We start from the raw sequence: 23,454 nt of genomic DNA, 5'->3' as shown, positions 1-23,454 counted from the left end.
GGAGGCCGGTGGCTAGGAGCCCAATGGCTGAGATGTTGTTATTTACGCCAAGCGAATCTTGTCGATATTCGCCCTTTGCGCCATCCGTCGACTCGGCATCGACCGCCACTCCTGCCAACAACCCAGGCCCGATTTGCCATACCTCGGGACAAGACAATAGTACCCAGAAGTGCTAGACCGCGTCAGCGAGCAAATGATACCGGCGATCATGAAGCCCAGATCCTACCACGTAGCGTTTTGGCCTCGAGTTCCGGCACCGTCGCACGCTTCCAGACAATCCTGGTCAGCCGGCGCACCGAGCCAACCAGCGTGTCGCGCGCCGTCATGTGTATGCCGCCAACCTGAGAACTGCTCGGGTTATTATGCCCTGCTCCAGACCCCGTGTAAGGAGTAACAGCCCCCAAGGTCTTGCTGTTTGCTTTTTCTCCAGCGGCCGACGCCAGCTCATGGCTAGAAGATTCGAAAGGAGCGCATCTGCTCACGCCCTCGGTCTTTGCACTTGATTGGGGAGTGGACGAATAAGTTTGTGTATCAGGGTCAGTGCTACCTGCACTCGAAACCGGTAAAGAAGGGGTAGGCGGAGGGCAGGACCCCTTGATGGAGGTAGTGAGGTGGTACCTAGGTAGAGCCAGGGTGATTGTGATAAGTTATTAGTGGAAAAAAAAAAAACACAGAGAGAAGAAGACGAAAAGGAGACACCATGTTGAAATCAACAGCTGAGTGCAAGTCATTGCAACATGGTCCCTACGGCATCGCGCTGTCCAATGGGCGCAGGAGGGCGACATCTTCGGGAGCAGTTGCAGCTAGGGCTTCAAGCTCGCTCTGTAGCGCCGCCGCCGCCAAACCGCATGCTCGATTCATCCCACCCCGGATGCTGCCAGAAACCGAGCACGTCGCCCCACCGCCAGTGCGTCTTACAGAGGCTGCTGCTCACCGTCTGGTCTCAATTGAATTGACCAGCGCCCGCCCGCCAGCCAACCCTGCCCTACCATCCCGAAACGCCGACCGATCGAGCCTCGTCCGGTTCCACGCTTTAGCCCAAGCCCCATCACCTGTCGTGTCTGCCGTGCCTGCCTTGTCGCCCTCCAGTTTGGTCTCCCTGCTTTGCCTGGCGCCTTGCCGTGTTCTCGCTCTTGCCCTCCTCAGAGCAATGACCTGAGCCCGAACTTGCCTCGCCCTCTCGACGCCCATGGATTTGTCCATCGCGGCCCGTGCCTGGTGACAATGACCAGGAATGACGCCCTGTCCCGATTCAGCTCAGTGACGAGCACCTCCACCGACAGCGCGCGGTCCACGGCCACCGTCAAACCCTTGCCCTCCACGCCCGCCGCCGCTGGCGATGGCCACCCCGACTCCCACGCTAACAGCTTGAGACGGGCGGCCCCGGCGCGCCTAAAGACCGACGACGGCTCCGACCCCAGCCGGTGAGTTTACCTTGCGGGCTTGGCCCGTTGTTGCTTACATATTTCATGTTCTTTTGCCTTCTGCCCGTCTTGGATGCTGTGTCGTGTTTCGATTGCCCAAGCTCTGGACCCCGTCGGCTCTCCCGTGCGCACGTTTTCTTCTTATTATTCTTGTTCCATTTCGCGCTTTTGCCTCCGACCCCGTCCTTCGGCAGCCCCGTCTAGCCCTGGAGCGAGCGCCACCTCGTGTCCTTGAACCCTGGTCTTTGCTGTGGGGACGGCAACGCCCTCAACGGCCGGGCACAGCAAACCGCTCCTCCCTGCTGCTTCTTTCCCCGGGCACAGCGAACCGCTCCTCCCTGCTGCTTCCTTTCCCCATGCGCCGCTTCAGCCAGATGCCAGGCGACCCATCGCTGCATGCAACCCTCGCCGCGTCGCGGCTCTGCAGCTATATCTGGACGCCAATCTGATATCGCTCTCGAATCCGGGGCTGCGCTAACCGGCTTGTCATCGAACCCGCCGCGTCTTTCTGCTGGCTCAGAAACCCGTCCAAAGAAGAATCACAGGTGTCCCCGACCTCGACCGGAACGCGCCTCGCTCTGTCGCCGTCATCGACCGCCTCCAATGCCTCATCCTTCCGCGAGCACCGAATGAGCGACTTCGCCAACTACCGCAGGGATCTGGCCGTGCTGGACCCTGGGGGCTCTCGCGCCCCCCAGATCCAGCACAACCCACCGCCCTCTGCCGGCCAGGGCGCGAGCCAGATCTCCCCGTGGATGTCGTCCAACGGCGCCAACCAGGGCGGTGGCCCCGGCGCCATCGCCCTCCAGACCACCTTTTACAACGACTCGAGCGACAACCTGTCGGTCATGTCCCAGCTGTCGCCCGGCTTCCGCCCGCCCGGCCGTCCCTCCATCTCGCAACCCTCTGGCCACGGCACCGATGGGCTCGACGGCTCCTACTTCAACGACGAGCGCCGCCCTTCCATCGCGAGCATCACCACCACGGCGAGTAGCCAGGGCTCCAAGGCCAGTGGGAATCGGGGCGGCTTCCGAAAGCTGCAGGGCTTCTTTGGAGAAGAGTTTCCTGGCCGAGACTCATCCGAGACGAGCCTCCCTAACGCTTCGGGGAAGGACCGCTCCCACTCATACAGCCGACCGTACCGCGACCGAAACTACTCCAACGCTACCGACCACACCAGGGACGCATCCCCTTCGTCGTCGCGACCACGGACGCCAGTGCCCGCACCCGAGGTGGTGCCTTTTCTATACCAGGAAGCCGATGTGCGTCACCTTTCCCCCCCCAATATACCATCTCCTTGTGGACATGCGTATCCCTTCCCCTTCCCCATACCTGCCCAGCGTCCGATATAGGTCCCCCCTCCCATGCGTGGGTTCCGCCCCTTGCTGTTTAATCTGCCCGTTCTTCATGCTTTGTCTTTGCTTACCTACCCCGGACATCGATGCCCACTTCCACCTCGCTTGTTTGCCGTTCATCGGCCGCCAAGTAGGAGATATCGAAGAATTATTCTGACTCGCGCAGGACATCGCAAAATACGGTGAAGCCCCTGTCCGGGATATCCTGTCTGGCCCTGACCGCGAACGTTACGTGACGGGCGATTCGTCTCAGGCCCCACCAAAAACCTCGTCGTCGGCTCGCTCTGGCCATTCAATCGTGCACCTTCACGGCCATCACAGACACAACAAGAGCAATGAAGACTCGAGGGCATTGCGCCCCACCATAAGCCGAGAGGACTCCGGCGTACCTGGCTACAAGGACCGCAGCGGATCGACGACGATGGCCTCGTCAAGGTCCCGGGCCCAGAGCCCGGCGCCCAGCGGCCACAGCACCACCGGCTACTTCGCAGCCTCCAAGAGCGGCTACGATGGTCAGACGTCGCCACCCGGCCAGCCTAAGAAGAGCATATTCGGGCGCCTCAAGAGGAGTAAGGAGAAGGACGACACGAGCTCGCTCAAGAAGATGTCACCCTCGACCACATCCCTCACAAGGAGGCCCTCGCGCCAGGAGTTCCCTGGCAGGCCAGAGGGTATCACAACCATCCCCCCGGAGTGGAATGGTCAGCTTCCCGAACCGCCGCTCAACGAGTCGCCCGTCTACAGCCAAGGGAAGCCGGGCTATCCTCGCCACGCGGCCTTCAAGTCCCCGTTCGTAAAAAAAGGGCGCTCCAACCGGTACGACGAACGCGACGATGCCATCGGGCCGACGGACCGACAGGAGGGACAAGGTGGCCCGGGCACCGTGTTCCATCTTGATACGAACCTTAGCGATATGGACGGGATTCTGAGCAGGCCCCTGCCGTTGACCCCGATGGATGCCGATTTCGTCCAAGCGGTCAAGGCCGGGAGGCTACAGGCGCCCATGCAACGGAACGGCCGGAATGGCGTGTGGGATGCACCCGACAGCTGGGCCGTCAAACGCTCCGCCGAAGAGACGGCGCACCACTTCCCCGAAAACGACGACATAGAAAGCCCGCCAAAGCCGGAGGAGAAGCTGACCCAATACTGCATCCGCGTCTTCAAGTCGGACGGCACTTTTGCGACCCTGCAGATGCCTCTCGACTCGTCGGCCCAGGACCTTGTTGGCCAGCTGTCTAAGAAGTCATACGTCACCGGGGGCCTCGAGTACCACATCGCGCTGAAAAAGCACGGTCTCGTTCGCGTTCTGGGCTCGGCGGAGCGCCCGCTTCTTCTGCAGAAGCGGCTGCTGCAACAGGTCGGCTACGAGGAACGAGACAGGCTCGAGGACATCGGGCGCGAGGACAACAGCTACCTCTGCCGCTTTCTTTTCGTGTCGTCGAGGGAGCTGGAGCCCGAGGCGCGCACTCAGGATCTTGGTCTAGTGGGTCGCAACCAGAAGTTCACCCACGTCGATCTGTCCGGGCGCAACATCATCCGGATACCTATATCTCTCTACTCCAAGGTGACCGAGATCATCTCGCTCAACCTCTCTAAAAACCTGTCGCTGGACCTTCCCCGAGACTTTATCCAATCTTGCCAGAATCTGCGTGACATCAAGTTCGTCAACAACGAGGCCAGGAAACTCCCCGCCAGCCTCGGGCGCGCAAGCAGGCTCACGTACCTCGACGTGTCCAACAACCGAGTCGAACATCTGGATCACGCCGAGCTAAACAACCTAACGGGGCTGCTGAAGCTCAACTTGGCGAACAACAGGCTCAAGCGCCTGCCTCCCTACTTTGGAGCCTACCGATCCCTCCGCACGCTCAACGTGTCGTCCAACTTCCTCGAGAAGTTCCCATCGTTTCTGTGCGATCTCGAGAGCCTGGTGGATCTTGACCTCAGCTTCAACCTGATTGGGACGTTCCCACCGTGCATCCATAATCTGAGGAATCTCGAGAAGTTTGTCATCACCAACAATAGGCTGAGCGGGACACTGCCCGAGGGCTTTCACCGGCTTGAGAACCTCAGGGAGCTGGACATCAAGTACAATGCGATATCGGGAATCGACATTATCTCACAGCTCCCAAAGCTCGAGATTCTCACGGCCGACCACAACGCCATCTCCCAGTTCGTCGGTTCTTTCGACAGGATAAGGAGCCTGAAGCTCAAAGACAACCCCATCACCCGCTTTGAGCTGACGGCGACGGTGCCGACGCTCAAGTTGCTCAACTTGTCCAATGCCAAGCTCGCCAGTGTCGCCGATTCGTTCAACTACATGATCAATCTGGAGAGGCTGGTCCTGGACCGGAACCACTTCGTCTCCTTGCCTGGTCAGATCGGGAAGCTTCGCCGCCTGGAGCACTTCAGCATCGCACACAACGCGCTTGCGGAGCTCCCGCCAGAGACGGGGTGTCTTCAGGAACTCAAGTTCCTTGACGTCCGTGGCAACAACCTAAAGAAGCTACCCATGGAGATTTGGTGGGCAAACAAGTTGGAGACACTCAACGCCTCCTCCAACGTCATGACAGACTTCCCGAAGCCCGCATCGCGAGCCCCGCCGGCGCCTGCCGATCTGAACGGGAAGCCCGGGCTGAGCGGCAACCTGTCGGCCAAGCCGAGTATGGAGGACATGGACTCGGACGGTTCGCGGAGACCCAGCCAGACACCGTCGGCGAGCACGCTCCTTAGCGTGGGGCCGTCACCGGTGCCCGGGGGCCCCGATCGCAAGAGCTCCGTGGTTTCGGTTTATGGCAAGGGCGGCAGGAAGACGTCTGTTGTTTCCAGGAGTGCCAACTCCAGCTCGACCACCATGCCCCAAGTGCCTAGCACGAGAAAGGACTCTGGCTTGTCGGCGCGCATTACTAACACGTTCTCCGGCTCGCTCCGGAACCTGCTCGTTGCCGACAACCAGCTAGACGACGACGTTTTCGACCAGATAATACTCTTGGGCGAGCTCCGCGTGCTCAACCTGTCCTACAATCAGATCAGCGATATGCCCCAGCGATGCATAAAAAGCTGGCCGCAGCTAGCCGAGCTGTACCTGTCCGGAAACGAGCTCACGACGCTACCGGTGGACGACCTGGAAGAGTACAGCCTGCTGCAGGTGCTTCACATCAACAACAATAAGTTCACCAACCTGCCTGCAGACATCTCGAGGGCCAAGAAGCTGGCGGTCCTCGACTGCGGCAGTAACTACCTCAAATACAACATATCGAATGTGCCCTACGACTGGAACTGGAACCTCAACCCGAATCTGAGGTATCTGAACCTGTCCGGAAACAGGAGGCTAGAGATCAAGCAGACGGCATATAGCAATACCTCGTCCAACAGGGAGCAGTACGCGGATTTCAGTCGGCTCCAGAACCTCAGGGTGCTGGGCCTCATGGATGTCACACTCACGCAGCCTAGCATCCCGGACCAGAGCGAGGACCGTCGTGTGCGAACGTCGGGCTCGCTGGCCGGATATCTTCCATATGCCATGGCTGATACGCTGGGGAGAAACGAGCATCTTTCCACCATTGACCTCGTGGTGCCGAGGTTCAACTCGTCTAACACCGAGACTTTGCTCGGGCTGTTCGACGGACAGGCTCTCTCCAGTGGCGGCTCTAAGATAGCCAAGTATCTACACGAGAACTTTGGGCACATTCTGGCCCACGAGTTGAGAGACCTCGCCGAGAAGCGCCCCAACGACACTCCTGAAGACGCGCTGCGCCGGGCCTTCCTCTCGCTCAACAAGGAGCTGGTGACGATCGCGACGCAGAAAAGTGAAGACAGGCCATCGATGGCGCCCCGCACAGCTTCGGCACCCATTGTTCTGAACAAGGAGGATCTCAACTCTGGCGGCGTGGCGACGGTGGCTTATCTGCAAGGGCAAGAGCTCTACGTGGCCAACGTCGGAGACGCGCAGGCAATGATGATCCAGTCAGACGGTACCCACAAGATGCTGACCCGGAAGCATGACCCGGCGGAGCCGACGGAGCGGTCCAGGATCAGGGAGGCCGGAGGATGGGTCTCGCGCAACGGGAAGCTCAACGACCTGCTCGAGGTCTCGAGGGCTTTCGGCTACGCAGACCTGATGCCGGCGGTGCAGGCGGCGCCGCATGTCAGCCACGTGACGGTCAGGGAGCAGGACGACATGATCCTGCTTGCGACGCGCGAGCTGTGGGAGCACCTGGCGCCGGAGCTGGTGGTGGACATTGCCCGGCAGGAGCGCGAAGACCTTATGAGGGCGGCGCAGAGGTTACGCGACCTGGCCATAGCATACGGCAGCACCAACAAGATCATGATTATGATGATCAGCATCGCCGACCTGAAGCGCAGGAACGAGCGGTCGCGGCTGCACCGGGGCCAGAGCATGTCGCTCTACCCGTCGGGCGTGCCCAACGACGCCTACATGTTTCCGCCGCGGCGTGGGCGCAAGGCCAAGGGCGGCGAGGTCATGGACTCGACCCTGCAGCGGCTGGAGACGGAGATTTCGGCACCGACGGGCATGATCGCCATCGTGTTTACCGACATCAAGAACTCGACGAACCTGTGGGAAACGTACCCGCAGGCCATGCGGTCGTCGATCCGGCTGCACAACGAGATGATGCGGCGGCAGCTGCGTCGGATCGGCGGGTTCGAGGTCAAGACGGAAGGCGACGCCTTTATGGTGTCGTTCCCGACGGCGACGTCGGCGCTGCTGTGGTGCTTCGCCGTGCAGATGCAGCTGCTAGAGGTCAACTGGCCCTCCGAGATCATCAACTCGGTCTCGTGCCAGCCGATTCTGGACAAGGATGATAACGTCGTCTTCAAGGGCCTTTCGGTGCGCATGGGCATCCACTGGGGCGAGCCGCTGTGTGAGACGGACCCCATCACGCGACGAATGGACTACTACGGCCCCATGGTGAACAAGGCGTCCCGCATCTCGGCCGTGGCCGACGGCGGTCAGATCACCGTGTCTTCCGACTTCATATCCGAGGTTCAGAGGTGCCTGGAGACGTACCAAGAGGCGCCGGGCGCCGGGAGCGGGAACGCGGCAGATGATGCTGGCGGGCATGGGAGGGGTTCCGAGACCAACGGGTTCGACGACGACACGTTTGCGCACGCGATCCGCAAGGAGCTGCGGTCTCTCAGCAGCCAGGGGTTCGAGGTCAAGGAAATGGGCGAGCGCAAGCTCAAGGGCCTCGAGAACCCGGAGACGATCTACTCGCTGTACCCGCACGCGCTGGCGGGCCGGATCGACACGCACCAGGCGTTCGACCAAAAGCAGATTGCGGCGACGGCGCCGCCGGCGCCTGCCAGAGAAGAGCCTCCCAACAAGCCGGCGGCTCTGAGCCCCGGCTCGGAACTGGCCTTCGATCCCCAGGCGATATGGGCCCTGTGGAAGGTGAGCCTGCGGCTGGAGATGCTCTGCAGCAGCCTCGAGTACGTGGGCGCCAAGAGCCTGCAACCCCCAGAGACGCTATTGATGGAGAGGATGAAGCAGAGAGGTGGCGAGGTCACGGAGAGCTTTGTGGTGAGATTTATGGAACACCAAATCAGCCGTATCGAGGTGAGCTTTCTTTCTCTCTTTCTTTTGTCCCCCCCGCTCTCCCATCTGCGCAACTTGTCGATTACTGTATCTTGAGTGCCGCTAACCTGACGACCGTGCATCATAGACCTGTGTTGCCACCCTCGGCATCAGGCATCTTGCCGCCGGCAGCGGGCCAATCTCGCAGCTCGAAGATCTCCGCGGGCCCATCTCCGATATACTATCCAACGTGGCCAAGCAGCTTGCGGAACTCCAGCAATACAAGGCCCTATACGGCGAGATTGGAGCAGGTGCCTGTGGCAGCAATGCTCAAGTACAATGATGCTCACAGTGCACTTGGTCGACCTCATCCCCATCCACGCACCGCCTCATCGCAAACACGTATACATGAACATCCTCCTGCGTTTCTTTCAGCTGAAGCTCAGCTCATTTGGGCATCATGACTGCTTTGGTCCCGTTCTTTGGGCCTGTCTTATATACCTCAACAGTTGCCTTTTCATCCCCTGTTTACCACTTTTTATTATCTTATTGGCTGGTTGGCTTGCTGTATTCTCTTTTTGGGTATCAGGAGTTGGCTGACGTTGGAAAGAAAAAGCATTTGCCACGTTATAGCGGAGCAGGCGCCTTGCTGTGAGTCTGTACCATCCTGTCTGCTTTCTGGCAGGCAGGTCGCACGTTTTGTAATCCCGGTTGACGTGGGGTGGGTGAATGTTCTTCTGTTTGTCTTTCTCTACCTGGGTCCAGTCGTTTGATCGGGCCTTGCTTCTTTTTGTCACCCAACCTGTTTTATTTGCCTCTCGGCCTGTTTTCCTTCTCATCCTTATTTCTTTCTTCCTTGTATCGCAAACGGCTGGACTGTGTATGACTCTGATGGGCGAAAGTGACTCGGGAAGATTCCCATCCGTTCCTCTAGAGTGGACAAGACGGGGGATGGCGTTTTCATATAATTTACTCGTTTCTTATCCCTCTAGAGACCTCGGAATTTCTTGTGGATTTGGAAGGGACTAAGGGCCATGGCTATGGCATCGTCTTGTCACAGCTCAGCCACCTGGATGGAATGGCAATATCAATAAACTCACAAAAGGGGTGGGACTTGACAGTGCTCTGGCTTGTCTATCAATCACACCGCATACCTACCGACTGCCTCCTCCTACTACTACTACTCTACACATACGTACTCTAATAATCGACATATCACAAACGGGAAATGATGTCTTGCTGTCCAACCGGTGTGTACATGTGTTTTCCTCCCTGAATTGTTTCAAGACCACGACCCCATCCCCATGCACAACCTGCCTACCCAATGGGTATGTGGAACCCAGACTCCCCCAAAGGCTGAGAGAATCAATGGCACCCCCATGCAGCATCTAGCCCAGCCCTCACGCGTAGCGGCCCGGCAGCTGCAGGGGAGGTGGGGTTGGTGGGGAGAGCTTGCCCAGGTCGTGGTTTGCGGGCGGACCAATGGGGGGCGAGCGCATTATCTCTGGCCGGGGTTGGGTTTACGTCAGGCGGTTGATTCAAACAAATCAGTCCAGTGCTTTGCAAACCACCACCACTTCATCCATCCCTAGCTCCCCCTCACGTCATCCCAAACATTTTAGCTCGGAACTTGCACATGGCCAGGCCAGGCAGGCGGGGGTTCCCTTTTGATCTGACAGCTTGTCCCCCGATGAAGCAGCACAACGAACCTCAGCTCGCCTGCGATTCGTCCGACGCCCTCTTGCGCAACACCACCGTCGCTCTGCACATGCCGAGCCCCTGTGCTACTCGACATTGCGCGTTCTCTGGGTTTTGGTGGGCAAATGAAGTCTCGTAATGGAGCCTGGGCAAGTCCCCTACACACACCTGCACACACCTGCACACACCTACATGCACTTCCATATGCAGTCTAGCCCAGGCCGATAGGTAGCTGCGGATCTGCCAGATCTGTTTCTCTAGTACCTACATATATGTACATACTCTACGCGAGGGAGGGTACCCTCATTCGAGGCGTGTAGAATCGGGACGTAGCCCCTCGAACCGCCCAGCTGGGAGGACGGGGGGTCGGCTCTGCTAGGTGGTCTTGGTCCCCCTCGGTGGTTGGTGCCTGATAACGAAACTGGGACCCCATTTCTGTGCTCTCTCTTTTCTTTTTGAGGAACCTGCCGACTTTCAGCCCGGCCTTGCTCCAGTTTTCTTCCGTCTTCCTTTCTTCCTTCTCCTCAAAACCATCCAACGACGTTTCCCTCCCTCTTTTTCTTCTTCCTTCTTTCCCATCCACCATTCGTCGAATACCGGGAATACGTCAAAGAAACCCATTATCAAACGAGATATAACGCACCCGCACGGCTAGCCACATACACTCACCCGACCCTTCGTCACGCCACATCTAGCTGCAATGGCGTCCGCCACGGCGACAGAGCCCATCGTCTCGCACGGGCGCGGCGGCGCGGGCAACATCAACCCGGACGACACGCAGTACGTCGACGGCGAGGTGACGCGCACGGGCGTCGAGGGGAGCCACAACGACGGGGCGTACAGCACCGGGCGCGGAGGTGAGCGAGAGTCTCTTGTTTCTTCTTGTCTACTGCTGTCTTGCACAAGCACGCCATCTGTTGTTATCACCACCACTCGGAGCAGTGGCGCGCGCGTGTGTGCGTGTGTGCGTGCGTGCGTGTGCGCGTGCGTGTGTGTGTGTGTGTGCGTGTTTGCGAGGAGAGAGCTCTCGACGGCTCCGTTTTCCCTCCTTCCTGCCCGGGGAATCCTTGCAACCCAACGTGCGTCCCACCAGGACGGGGCGAGGGTCTTATCTCGAAGCGGGCCGCCGCCCATTTTGAGATTCCCACCCTCTCTCTCTCCGCTCTTTCGTGGTCGTCTCGTCCCCACTCCGCTCACCACCCAACCCGCTATTGAGAAATGTGAAAGGCCGGCTAGCTACTCTAGATAAGACAACGGACCTGGGCTGACAACAGGACACCCCCCGCCGTATCGTTCTTCACGACGCAGGAGCCGCCAACATCGGAGACGCGGGCACCAAGGCGGCGGCGGCGGGGCGGGCGGATAAGGAGAGCGTGCCCGAGGCGGCGCTGCGGCCTAGCAGTGAGGGCGACTTCCACGTCGGCCGCGGCGGCGCCGGCAACGAGCACGTGGCCGAGAAGAAGGCGGGCCTCGCCGACGACCACCCCAAGGGGCTTGCCGACAAGCTCAAGGACAAGCTGATGGGCGTGTTCAAGAAGTGATTTTTTGGTTTGTTTCTACGGTGGGGGCTCTCTAGATGGACAGGTTTAGCTCTCTTTCTTCTTGATAGCCTAGGAGTGTGTTGCTTCTACTTCTCTCTCGATTTTCGGCTCGTTTTTTCTTCTGACTTTTTGGACCCGGCTTTAGCCGCGAGGTTACCTTGGCGGCTTTCCATTTCCGTACGTTTCGGTGCCAAGGCCGGCTGTTGGCCATATCCAGCCCGGTGCGGCGGTGACGCAGAAGAGATAATACCCAGGTTTTATTTTGTTCTTTCGTCTTGTCAGCAAAGCCCTTCCAAGGCGGGCTACTTGCTCTCACGTGGCCGTGATGTGTTGCGTGTTCCTGTGTGACAGGACTGCTTGGCCGGACTCGGACTCTCTCGACATGGGCACAAGCAACCAAGAGCTCGAGGTGACGGCAGATGGCAAGACTTTCTCATTGCGGCATAACGCCCGACTGGCCGCCCGTCACCCGGCTCGTGCATGGCGGCAGCAAGGGCATGGGAGGCTGCCTGCAACCCAAGCTTGATGGTCCCCACCTGCTTGCGGCGGGTCGTCGCATTTCAAGGCACATTTACCAAGGGGCTGCCTGCCTGCCGGCCCAGCAGCAGCAGACGCCCAGGTAATCCAGAGGAGCCCCAACACTCAGACAACGTCAGAAACGCATGAGGCATGAGGCACACATCGCGTCTTGGGTTCCGGCGGCGGCGTCTGGGTAGTGGCGTTCCACGGCACTGGTCCCATGATTGGCGATGCGAGGGGGGACCTGATGGCCGATCCTGGAGCAAGGAAACAGCACGGCGGGGTATGTATCCAGAAGGACAGAAAGAGAGTGCCGACAAGACAGGACATGACAGCATAGCCATGTCGCATCGCGCACATTGTGCTCTAAAAACCACCCAGCGTTTCTGGCGCAGCAGGGCCTCCCCCGCCAGGCGGCCCATCACCAGATCTCCAGGGGCCTTGGTGGTGGGAAGAAGGTGGTGGGCGGGCCAAGGGTTTTTGTAAATAACGTCCCGTCCGGGGCCCATGGATTGGGTTGGCTTCGATGGGGTCCGTCGGGCTTCCATGGACGCCAGCCCTTGTCCTTTCTTCTTCTTGAACCTCCTCCTCCTCCTCCGTCTTCCTCCTCCCTCCGATCCTCCCAGCCAGGTGACCTCGTGTTGCACCAGACACCGCGCTGGCCGACGTCGCAGTTGGCTGCACGCCTGCATCGCCGCCAAAGAAACGCAGCTGCCCACCTCCTCCACCCCGTCCGCCCCAGCACGACGCCAGCTGCCCCGAAGATCGCTGCTCGTTTTCGTCGTCTCTCCCTGCCCATCGAGATTTTGGCGCCAGCCACGCTTGCATAAGGCCTTCATGCATAACAGCCTACGAGGAAGGAAAGAGAATAAAAAAAAGAAAAAGGGGAAAAAGCTGGAGAAACCCCGGGTTTCCCGTCCCCCAAACCACCCATCCCCCCCAATCTTTCGTTCCACACATCGCTCCGACCACCCACTCGTGGAATCCAAGCGCCCTCCCCTAGCACGTCACACAGGAAACAGAAAACGCAGGGGCGCCACCCGACTGGCCCCCTTTCAGCCACCACTTTTGCCCAAGGGAGAGTTCTGGTTGATTGACAGTCTGACGTGGAGCACCAAAAGAACGGCACCCCGAGTCAGAGTCAGCAGCGGTCGGGCAGCTGCTCCAATCGCCAAAACAGGCAAGGCCGTGGGGGGGCAAACTTCAGCTGACAGCCCGCAGCCTTTGGGGGAAAGAAACACACCGTCTCACTGGCAGCTAACGTCAGTCAAATCTGGGGTCTGGGGAGACGGCAAGTTCGGGCCACAGGGGTCGGTCGGTTGTCTCGGGCACCTGCGCCACGGTGACACAGGCCCTGTTCGAACCCAAGGAACAATAAAAAGCACGAGCCATGGCGCCTCGCAATCCAGAACCTCGCCCGCCGCTCCATCAGCACTACCACCACCTACTCCAGGCCCAGGAGCAGCAACCGCTGCTGCAGCCTCCACTGCATCTCCAATCGCCACAACAACACCTCCAGCTGCCCCCGGAGCATCAACAGCAGCTCCTTCTGCGCCCGACCTTCCCCAGGCTCTGGTCCAGGCTTTCCTACGTCTCCAAGCGCTCGTTCCGCTCCCACTCGTCGTCCTTCGAGGCCGACGACGAATTCTCCGACTCGGACATGGAGGACGGCTCCGCCGACCAGGGAGCCCGCCGCCGCCGCCATGGCGCGTTCGGCGGCCCCGCCCGCTACCCCAACGAGGACACCCGGCCGACGAGCCCCAAGGAGCTGGCCGGCTGGTACATGTACTCGTTCGCCGCCGAGACCTACGTCATCTGTGGTAGGTACACCGTCGCGCCCGGCGCCGCATTGTTTTGACCGACATTGACCCAACAATCTCCCCTTTGCTAGCCATCGGCTCCTTCATCCCCATCCTGCTCGAGAGCCTGGCCCGCGAGAACGGCGTGCTCATCAAGGACCGGACGACACCCTGCAAGGCGAGCTACGAGAAGGGCGCGGCCGGCGGCGACGCAAAGGGCAGTCAGTGTGTCGTCAACGTCCTCGGTGTCGAGATCAACACGGCCTCATTCGCCATGTACACTTTCAGCGTCAGCGTGCTGCTGCAGGCCCTGCTGGTCGTCAGCATCAGCTGTGCCGCCGACCACGGCAACTACCGCAAGAAGCTGCTGCTGATCTTTGCCGGCATCGGCAGCGCCAGCGTCATGGCCTACATCTTCGTCACCAAGCATGTCTACCTGCTGGGCGCCGTCTTGGCCATCATCTCCAACACCTCGTTTGGCGCCTCTTTCGTCCTCCTGAACTCGTTCCTGCCATTGCTAGTGAGGCACCACCCGCGCCGCGAGTTTGCCGAGGCCACCGCTGCCCTCACCCCAGATCTGGACCCGTCGCCCGGGTCCCAGCCCCTGTCCCAACCCCTATCCGCAGCCACAGATGCGGCCCCGCACGGCGACGACGGCGACGAGTCCGAGGCCCTGCTCGACTCAACTGCAGCCCTTCTGCGCGAGAACGGGTTGACGCGGGTCCGCACGCGTGAGGACCTCACCTCGATCGAACTCCAGCTGTCGACCGAGATATCCGGCAAGGGCATAGGGATTGGCTACTGTGCAGGCCTGTTCGTCCAGTGCGTCGCCATCCTGATTGTGTTCCGGCTCAAGAACTCGACGTGGTCTCAGCGCCTCGTCCTGCTCTTCGTCGGCACCTGGTGGGCCGCCTTCACCATTCCCGCTGCCATGTGGCTGCGGCCCAGGCCCGGCCCGCCCCTGCCCGCCGCCGCAGTCTTTTCGTCAAAGAAGCGCGGCGGTGGCGGAATCCGCGACAGCCTGCGTGCCTGGATCGCCTACACGGCGTATGCGTGGCGGGCCCTGTTCCGCACCGTGTCGCTTGCGCGTCAGCTCATCGACATCGTGCTGTTCTTGGCTGCCTGGTTCCTGCTCTCCGACGCCATCGCAACCACGTCGTCGACCGCCATCCTGTTCGCCAAGACGCAGCTGCGCATGGAGCCCTGGGCCCTGGCCATGATCAACGTCATCTCGACCGTGGCCGGCATCGCGGGCGCGCTCTCGTGGCCCCCCGTGTCCCGCAGGTTCGGCCTCCGCCCGCACCAGACCATTCTGGCCTGCATCGCTCTCTTCGAGCTGATCCCGCTCTACGGCCTCGCCGGCTACCTGCCCTTTGTGCGCCGCTGGGGGGTTATGGGCCTGCAGCAGCCCTGGGAGATGTTCCCCCTCGCGGCCGTGTACGGCTTCGTCCTCGGCGGCCTGAGCGGGTACTGTCGGTCGCTGTACGGTGAGCTGATTCCCCCGGGGTCCGAGGCGGCCTTTTACGCCCTCTACGCCATCACCGATAAGGGCTCGAGCGTCTTTGGTCCGGCCATAGTTGGTGCCATCATCGACGCAACCGAGGAGATCAGGCCCGCCTTCTGGTTCTTGGCCGTCATGGTCGGCCTCCCCGCCCCACTCATCTGGTTCATCGACGTCGATCGGGGCAAGGCCGAGGGCGAGAGGCTTGCCGAGGTCATTGAGGGCTTCAAGGCCGAGGGAGAAGAAGAGAGCGATGAAGATACACACAGCCAAGGCTACGACGAGGACGAGCTGGAGAATGACCGACGAGGCCCCATTCTAGGGGGGTATGATGAACGTGACGACGGTCTGGCCGAGAGTGGGCCGAGGCGGTAGTGGGTGCGGGCTTGGGAGAACATGCTCGGTCTGCCATCACCCTCTAATCTGGAATTTGGATACATATTGAATCTTTTGGTGTTTGTTTTTGTTTAAGCATAGCGACGGCGCTCGGTTATCCCAGTTCAATATAGCTCCCTCTATCATTGCTGGCTTGCTGGCAACCTCGATGCGCTGTCGTGGCTCCAAAGGGAACAGGAATGCTAGGCTGAGCCAAGGAAGGCGTTTCGACCTAGCGTCCAAAAGCGCCAAGGGTTCCTAGAGATCAATTGGTATCGGCCAAGCTATGTAAATCAGGCAAGCTCAAGCGCCGTCCAATCGGACTTGAGCCCCTCCTTCCACCAACGATACTGTACATATAGGTGTCCAGGATCACGAACACTAGTGCGGTGGAGCAAGATACATTTTCTTCCTTAGAAAACCAAGCCAAACTGATGTACCACCAAGATCCACCGCACTAGTGTTTATGATCCTGGACACCTGTACATGTGGGTTATGTAATCAGCCAGGTCCGTGGGCTTTGCGTAATTGCGCGCCGAGGGTCGCAACTGCCAGCTCAAGCCCCCCCCGTCTGTTTTATTCTTGGTTTATTGTCCATAATCTTGACTGCCGGCCATTCATCCGAAGTAAGTGCCGTTTGTCGGTTGCGTGGCAGCATGCAAGGGAACCCGGTCAAGCAGTGAAGTTTGATGGTGCTGGAGAAAAAAGAGCCCACCATTCCCGTTGGGCATAAGCGATCTGTGCCCCCAGCCACCAAATCATTCCACTACAGCGGGTTGGGTGGTGGGCCACAGCCCAGCTATCGACAACGAGGCCGATCGATCGTGAGAGCGAGAAAAAAAAAGACGAGGAAAAACAGAAGGAAAAAAGGTGACGCAGGAAACCCGCAAATCCGCAAACACGGTTCGTTCGTGACCAGCATTTGTAACTGCTGTGTTTGCTTTTTTGACTCCGTCTGCCATCAGCTCTGCCCCCACGCATCAATTTATCCTTGTCTGTTGCCGAGCGCGCCAACGCGCTCTCCCTGCGACTGCCACTTCCCACGCCACCAACTCGCCTCTTCCGACAACCTCTTCTCGAAGCTTCCTCTCCGACGAGCCACTCGACGCGCACCCGCCCCTCGTCGCCGTCGCACCAATCGCCCTCACCTGGCGCGAAAGAACAAGCATACACAACAATCTACCCAGCGAGGTCCGACCCATCTCCGGCTGCCCAACCAAAGGCGTCCTCACCCACCTGCTCTCCATCGCTCCGATAACGCGTGGCTTGGGTATCACACGCCGCCCAGTTGTTTGCATCCATCGGCTTCCTCACCCGGCAGCTCGCTCGTCCGCGCAGACTGTCCTCCCCGACGGAGAGCAGCCACCCGCCTTCGGGCACCGCGACGCGCACGCCGAGCCAGCCGGGGCTGACTCTCTAGCCGCGCGCGCGCCGCTCCTTCCCCACCCCCTCAGACAAAGGCATACCCCTCCTTCCGCCATGGCGTCGTCCCCTAAGAAACGGTCGCGCAACGAGGCGGACGAGTCGCGCGCCGAGTGTCCCTTCTCCATTAGGCTCGTCGACCCCAAGGAGAAGGAGCAAAAGTCCAAGAAGCGGCGCAAGCCGGTCGCGGAGCCCGCCGAGGACGACGAGACCAAGAAGAACCTGGCCCAGTTGTCGCCCTTCGCCCCGACTGGAAAGTTCAAGACGCACGACACCATGGACGTGCACTACCAGGTCGAGCCGGCAAAAAATTGGGCGGATATGACGCGGTACAACAGCTTTGTTCGTAAGTTTGGCGCCTGAGATGTGTCCCAACCCAATTCCCCCTCTCTCCGCAGTGGCATGTGTCCCTAACGTGCGCCAACGCGCCGGGCGGTAGTAAATGGCGTCAAGTACTTCAGCGAGGGCTTCATCTACGTGGCAAACGAGTCGTCCATCGATCGGCAAAAGGCGCCGCCTAATAAGGTAGGCGGCGTGAAGAAGAAGTCGGACGAAGATTGGGTCGCGAGGATCCTCGAGATCCGGGCCAGCGACGAGCATCACGTTTACGCTAGGGTCTACTGGATGTACTGGCCCGACGAGCTGCCACAACACATGTTGGACGGGAAGAAGATGGCGCAGGGCCGCCAGCCATATCACGGACAGATGGAGCTCATCGCCTCAAACCACAGTGCGTTGTGCTCTGCCTGCCGCCCTCCCTCCCCAAGCTATCGGCCGCCACGCATGTTGCTAACCAGACCGCAGTGGATATGATCAATGTGGTCAGCGTCACTTCCCAAGCACAGGTGAACCAGATGATCGAGGATAACGACGACGACATTCAGAGCAGCCTTTACTGGCGACAAGCTTTCGACGTGAGGACAGCCGAGCTCTCAGTACGTACTACCTACCTTGCGCGCCACGGCCAGCGGCTGTGCTAACTCGGGCTCTCCCATGCACAGTCGGTCGAGCATGTCTGCAAATGCGGCCAGCCAGCAAATCCTGACAAGACCTTGATAGGATGTTCCAACACAAAAGGCGGCTGCGGAAAATGGCTTCACTCGGACTGCCTGATACACGATGCGCTCACCAGGGTTTACGAGAAGCTGGGCAAGACCGAGCCACACATAACACCACCCACGCCCACCCTCAAGGACGAAAAAGACGGCGACGAGGCCAAGAGTCCACTGAGCCCCAAGGAGTCGGGCGGAGCAGTGTCGGCCCAGCAGTCCATCGACGTCAAGTCGGACGGCGTCGACGTCAAGGACATCAAGCCAAAGAGTGAGTCCGCCAGGGTGGAGGAGGAGTCGACGGCACCGCCAACCTCGACGGAGCCCGAGACGAGGCCGATAAAGAGCTCGGCTGAGCCATCATCGAGCAGGGCCGGCGGAACTGGGCGCAAGGGCAAGTCCAAGAAGAAGGGAGAGCCTTACGAGGGGCTCTTCCAAGCCAAAACCGTCATGAACCTGACGCCGCCCTTGATGGAGATCACGGACCTGCGACGGGGCATCGAGGGCGGCGACAAGACGTGGATGGAGCCAATGCCGTGCCTGATCTGCCACGAGCAAATAGTATAACCGTGTGCTGGGCGCCTCGCGTGGGCCGGCAACAAGGGGTCGGGCAGCACTTGCCCGAACCCTTGTTGCCGGGCTCTTTTCTTCACAAAGCCTCCTCGGCAATGGCCACACTCGGGGCCTGCAATATCTGCTCACCCACCAATAACGTACAGACACGCGGACGCGCCCTCGTTGAGTCTCATGCCATCTGACGTCAAAGACGCATCTTTTCTCGTGGGGCAGAACTCTGGCATCTGGCAAGGGGCCCGCCTCGTTCTCTAGTCTTCTACACACACCACTGTTACCCCTTCATTCATGGTGCCCGGCGCTTCTGGACCACCTTGTTTGCGCTTGATTGTGCATCTTCCACTTCGACCGCCTTATGTGCCCCGCCGATTCGACTCGCCCGGTTTTCCCACGAACCCTATCCCGAGCCAGGTCCTGCTGACATCTGGCATCATTGCCAACCGACCCACAATGGACATGCACGTTGCGATTGCCAGCTATCTGCATACGTCTGCCTACCGGAGTCTGGACCTGCTGGCTAGCGCTTGCCAACTGGCCGTTCGACGAGGCTTCTGCCCTCAGGCAACAGAACCGGATGGCCGTCCGTAGACGGCGCCCGAGCTCTGATATTTGCTGGCACCCGAGCTCCTACCATGCTCGGTGTGATAGCTAGCAAAGAGCCTCAACAGCAGACACACTTGAGCCTGAAGGAGAGCCGGGCTTATGGCCGCTGGCTCTTGATGCGATCTGCCACCCAGACGCAGGTCTGGGCATGTGCTGTGGAGACTACATCCTTCATATGAAGTCTCGACCCACATAGGCGGCGCGCTGAGAAACACCGTTGCTACCTGTCCCCGAGGCACCCAAAGAATTGGGTGATCTCGGGCGCGCTGTAACGTCCAGGCAGACAGCACATGGGCTGGTCTTGTCTTCTTCTCCCGATATCCAATTGTCCCACTACCCTCTCTATCAAGCATTTGTTTTGTGTGGCATGCTTGCCTATGGTATTACTTAGACTAGGGCGGAAAGATCGGAGATCTGGTAATGGGAGTTAAAAAAAAAAAGGTCGTCAAGGCCATTTAGGTTGTCGGGTTCACTGCTCTTCTTTTTGTCCTTTAGGGTGTTTACTCGTCGCAAAAGCACTTTATCTGTTCTTATTCTTTTTAGCCACTTTGCGATGAGCCCATCCTCTGTATTTAGCTCTTGAATAGCCCTGGAGTTGATAGTCCTCTGCCTTGATGTACTTGGGTATGCATTCATTTATCTCTAAGGTGCATATTTAGCTCGTGATTCCGTAATGCTTTGCAATGATGGAGGTTTTCAAATGCTTGGTGGATCGAATCTATGCCACCTTGTTGGTCCGTGCGCCGCCACCGGAGGGGCAGTTGCATGTCAGGTCGCTCAATTGGACGCCGCCAGGGATGAGAAGGTGGGGCGGGGCGGCGTGGGACTGGAGCACAGCTCTGGCAGCTTTCCCATTCCCGCTTGTTGTCCAACATCACAATTACTGCCCCCCTCTGACGACTGCAGTATAACGACCGGGATATAACCTGGGCGAAACACCACGAGAGGGCCGGGAAAACAGCAACAACAACCCGGAAAGCAGTACCAAACGCCAATCTGACTTTTGAGCCGCCGTTCGATTCACGACCCCGCCACGTCACATTGAGAGAAGCACATACCTACTACACACTCGAGGCTCGGGCAGCAAGAAGGAAAGCAAGATGGCTGCCGATCCCTTTGACTCGTCACTGTGAGTCCTTCTCCCCTACTGCGGACGCGCAGCCTCCTCCTGGCCACACGCCCCGCCTCTAACTCCCAAGCGCAACCACCACCACCCTCCCGCAGCGACCTCCTCCGGCGGCTCGACCCCAAGCACACGAAGCGGCACCTGGACGGGCTCGTGTACCTGGTGCCCGACATCACCGAGGACCTGCTGTCGTCGGTGGACCAGCCGCTGGCGGTGCGGCGGTGCAAGCAGACGGGGCGCGAGTACCTGCTGTGCGACTACAACCGCGACGGCGACTCGTACCGCTCCCCCTGGTCCAACCAGTTCGACCCCCCGCTCGATGACGGGCCCGGCGCCGGGGGCGTCGGTGGGGGGCCCGGTGGCGCCGCCAACGAGGGCGCCGGCGAGGCGGCGGTCCCCGGCGAGCGGGTCCGGAAGATGGAGGTGCGCGCCAACGAGGCCTTTGACATCTACAGGGAGCTCTACTACGAGGGCGGCGTCTCGAGCGTCTACCTGTGGAACCTAGACGACGGGTTCGCAGGGGTGGTGCTGCTGAAGAAGGGTATGGGCTACAGCTCCTGGGCGGGAAGAGGTGTACAGAGAATGCTTTGCATGGGGCGATAGATGTGATGCTAATAAAAGAGTGAAAAAAAAACAGCCTCCCCCAGCGGCGGCGGCAGCGAGGGCGTGTGGGACTCGATCCACGTCTTCGAGGCGAGCGAGCGCGGGCGCACGACAAACTACAAGCTGACCTCGACCGTGATCCTGACGCTCTCGTCGGCCGGCAACCCGGCCCTGGGCGACATGGACCTGAGCGGCAACATGACGCGCCAGCTCGAGCAGGACCTGCGCGCGTCCGACGACGAGTCGCACATTGCAAACATCGGCCGTCTCGTCGAGGACATGGAGCTCAAGATGCGCAACCTGCTGCAGGAGGTCTACTTTGGCAAGGCCAAGGACGTCGTCGGCGACCTGCGCTCGCTCGGCAGCCTGAGCGAGGGCCGGCGCGACAGGGACGCGCAAAGGGAGCTTATTGGGAGCATGCGGAGGTGATTCTTTTGGCATGCATATCTTCTTGTTCATGTTCCAATCTCTTCTTTTGACATTATTCTTGTTCATCTTCCCATTTCCTTTCCTCTCGAGAGAACCCGAGGGGAGTGCGGGATTTGCCTTGCATGTGCATCCGAGTCTAGGTGCGCAACCGCCGAAGCTTTGATACGAGGTCCAGGGGGAACAAAGGACGGCCCCCCCTCGTCCATCCCAGAATCACAAGAGGAATCGACCGAGGCCTTGGGAAAATAAGAGCAGAAAACGAATGATGACGACCATGACGATTTGTTGAACATTACGGCGCTTGCAACGCATGATGAAAGAAAGAGGGGCCGGCGGGAGCCAACCTCGGGTGGCCTGAGAAAGTGGTGATGTTTCAGTCTCTCGTGTTCCCGCTGGTCTTGGGGGAGGGCGGCCGTCCGTGTGGGGAGGGTACGGGCGGGCTGAAGTGGAAGGAGGGCCGCGTCTTGTCGGTTTCCAAAAGCTTCGCTTGAGCTCCCAAATGCAGCCCTGAGACTCTTCCCTTTCCCCCGTCTCTCCCTCCCCTATTTTGATGCAGGATGGGAGCATGTCCCTGATAGACAGGTTTTGACGATGAAAAAGGGGACCTAAATCTCGGGACAATGCAGGCTCAAAGTAACCCAAACGCAGGAAAAATAAAAATGGGTCTTCCCTGCCATGGTGCGTGGTGACGGAGGTCTGCTCGGGGAGACCAAGGCAGAGGGGAAATGAGACGGTGGTAACGCCGAGGAGAAGAGCCGGCGAGGCGCGACACGGAAATCGGGAAGAAAAAAGTCAAATGTAAAAATAACCCACAGCCCACACACCACAACACGGCGGTATGGAATGATGTACAGAGGTATTTCCCAGGTCCCCCTTCCGTCTCTCGGGTGGGTTGGGTGATGTGGAATTGGACGGGAGGAGTGGACTTGGAAATGGATGGATGGAGCCGCGGGCTGGGATCCAAATGGCTCGTGGGTGGATGACTTGCATATGCGGGGCGGGTGGGTGTGGTGGCCGTCCGTGGAGGGTGGTGCCGGTGGTGGGCAGCCAGACCGACCTGAGGAGCTGAGCTCTTTTTCTTCCTTTCTATTTCTCCATACGGACCAGCCGAGTCGACAGGACCGGGCGCCAGGCAGGACGCTATCGGATGGAGGAGGGACGAGACGAGGGAGACCTTCAGTGACCAAGGAGGACTACCAGAAACAAGGCTCTGCCTCGAATAATGAAAGAAAGAAAAAGCACGGTGACTAACAAATGCCCCATCACTGGTGAACTAAAGTGTAAACATGCAGCTATCGGTCTTGGTGTTGCTGCCGCCTACGCCGTTACCCTTTTGGATTTCTGTTAGCTGGCGGCGACGCCGAGCTGGTGTGCTGGTTGTCTCAAAGGGGACCACAATACATGCCACTTGCGACGGGGATGGCCCGTGGGTGGTGGGGGGTGAGCTTATTGGAGGGAGGGGGCCGGGAATGAGAGCCGACAATAGGCGGCCAGCCTAGTCTTTTTTTTTTTTCCTCTTTTTTTTTGATCACCCTCGTTCCTCCCACGCAGACAGAGATTTTCCGTCTATTGATGCGCCAGGAAAACCAACTAGAAAACTTAGAGCACAGGTGGTGCACAACTAACTACCCGAGATGATCGGAAGAAGGCAGCTAGAACAAAAGGAGTAGCACCGCGATTACAATTCGGACATGCACAGCCACTGCTCTTCATTTCCGTATTGTTCCCACGCCCCTATTCCTCCCTCGGTCACGGCCACGGCGGCAGGCACCGCCCATCGCCGGGCCGAGTGGGGGGGTTTCGCGATCAGTAATACCTTGCGAGCCTCGCCGTGTTCGTCGCAGGAGATTTGCGGCTCTCCTGCCCCTTCAGACGTGTAGATCAAGCCCCTCTGGCGGACTCAG

General features: G+C 59.5%; 7 protein-coding genes across 7 annotated transcripts; 5 read left to right on the top strand and 2 right to left on the bottom strand.

The window, feature by feature from the left end:
- Positions 1-206: 206 nt before the first annotated feature.
- Positions 207-1,191, bottom strand: GGTG_06357 (hypothetical protein; the record flags this gene model as incomplete). Its single annotated transcript, XM_009224174.1, has 2 exons — positions 207-618; positions 935-1,191. The coding sequence occupies 2 exons, from the start codon at positions 1,189-1,191 to the stop codon at positions 207-209; spliced, it is 669 nt and encodes a 222-aa protein (XP_009222438.1).
- Positions 1,192-1,746: 555 nt separating this feature from the next.
- On the top strand, positions 1,747-9,542 carry GGTG_06356 (adenylate cyclase). Its single transcript, XM_009224173.1, has 3 exons — positions 1,747-2,686; positions 2,946-8,354; positions 8,461-9,542. Exons 1-3 carry the CDS (start codon positions 2,054-2,056, stop codon positions 8,653-8,655), a joined length of 6,237 nt encoding a protein of 2,078 aa, XP_009222437.1. The 5' UTR covers positions 1,747-2,053; the 3' UTR covers positions 8,656-9,542.
- On the bottom strand, positions 9,301-10,213 carry GGTG_06355 (hypothetical protein; the record flags this gene model as incomplete). Its single annotated transcript, XM_009224172.1, has 5 exons — positions 10,022-10,213; positions 9,634-9,668; positions 9,508-9,551; positions 9,413-9,446; positions 9,301-9,350 (listed from the first exon to the last, which is right to left on the bottom strand). Exons 1-5 carry the CDS (start codon positions 10,105-10,107, stop codon positions 9,301-9,303), a joined length of 249 nt encoding a protein of 82 aa, XP_009222436.1. The 5' UTR covers positions 10,108-10,213.
- On the top strand, positions 9,915-11,871 carry GGTG_06354 (hypothetical protein). Its single transcript, XM_009224171.1, has 2 exons — positions 9,915-10,867; positions 11,319-11,871. Exons 1-2 carry the CDS (start codon positions 10,711-10,713, stop codon positions 11,549-11,551), a joined length of 390 nt encoding a protein of 129 aa, XP_009222435.1. The 5' UTR covers positions 9,915-10,710; the 3' UTR covers positions 11,552-11,871.
- A 242-nt stretch (positions 11,872-12,113) lies between these two features.
- On the top strand, positions 12,114-16,254 carry GGTG_06353 (autophagy-like protein 22). The gene is made up of 2 exons (XM_009224170.1): positions 12,114-13,890; positions 13,962-16,254. The coding sequence occupies exons 1-2, from the start codon at positions 13,461-13,463 to the stop codon at positions 15,743-15,745; spliced, it is 2,214 nt and encodes a 737-aa protein (XP_009222434.1). The 5' UTR covers positions 12,114-13,460; the 3' UTR covers positions 15,746-16,254.
- A 40-nt stretch (positions 16,255-16,294) lies between these two features.
- GGTG_06352 (hypothetical protein) lies at positions 16,295-20,062 on the top strand. Its single transcript, XM_009224169.1, has 4 exons — positions 16,295-17,513; positions 17,607-17,897; positions 17,972-18,102; positions 18,169-20,062. Exons 1-4 carry the CDS (start codon positions 17,225-17,227, stop codon positions 18,781-18,783), a joined length of 1,326 nt encoding a protein of 441 aa, XP_009222433.1. The 5' UTR covers positions 16,295-17,224; the 3' UTR covers positions 18,784-20,062.
- Positions 20,063-20,211: 149 nt separating this feature from the next.
- GGTG_06351 (F-actin-capping protein subunit beta) lies at positions 20,212-22,559 on the top strand. Its single transcript, XM_009224168.1, has 3 exons — positions 20,212-20,521; positions 20,617-21,059; positions 21,156-22,559. The coding sequence occupies exons 1-3, from the start codon at positions 20,493-20,495 to the stop codon at positions 21,548-21,550; spliced, it is 867 nt and encodes a 288-aa protein (XP_009222432.1). The 5' UTR covers positions 20,212-20,492; the 3' UTR covers positions 21,551-22,559.
- Positions 22,560-23,454: the final 895 nt, after the last annotated feature.

The sequence above is a fragment of the Gaeumannomyces tritici genome (genome assembly GCF_000145635.1).
Source record: "Gaeumannomyces tritici R3-111a-1 unplaced genomic scaffold supercont2.3, whole genome shotgun sequence".
NCBI classification, from domain to species: domain Eukaryota; kingdom Fungi; phylum Ascomycota; class Sordariomycetes; order Magnaporthales; family Magnaporthaceae; genus Gaeumannomyces; species Gaeumannomyces tritici.
The sequence above is the reverse complement of the archived record's forward strand: the minus strand, read 5'-3'. Positions and strand labels throughout refer to the sequence as shown.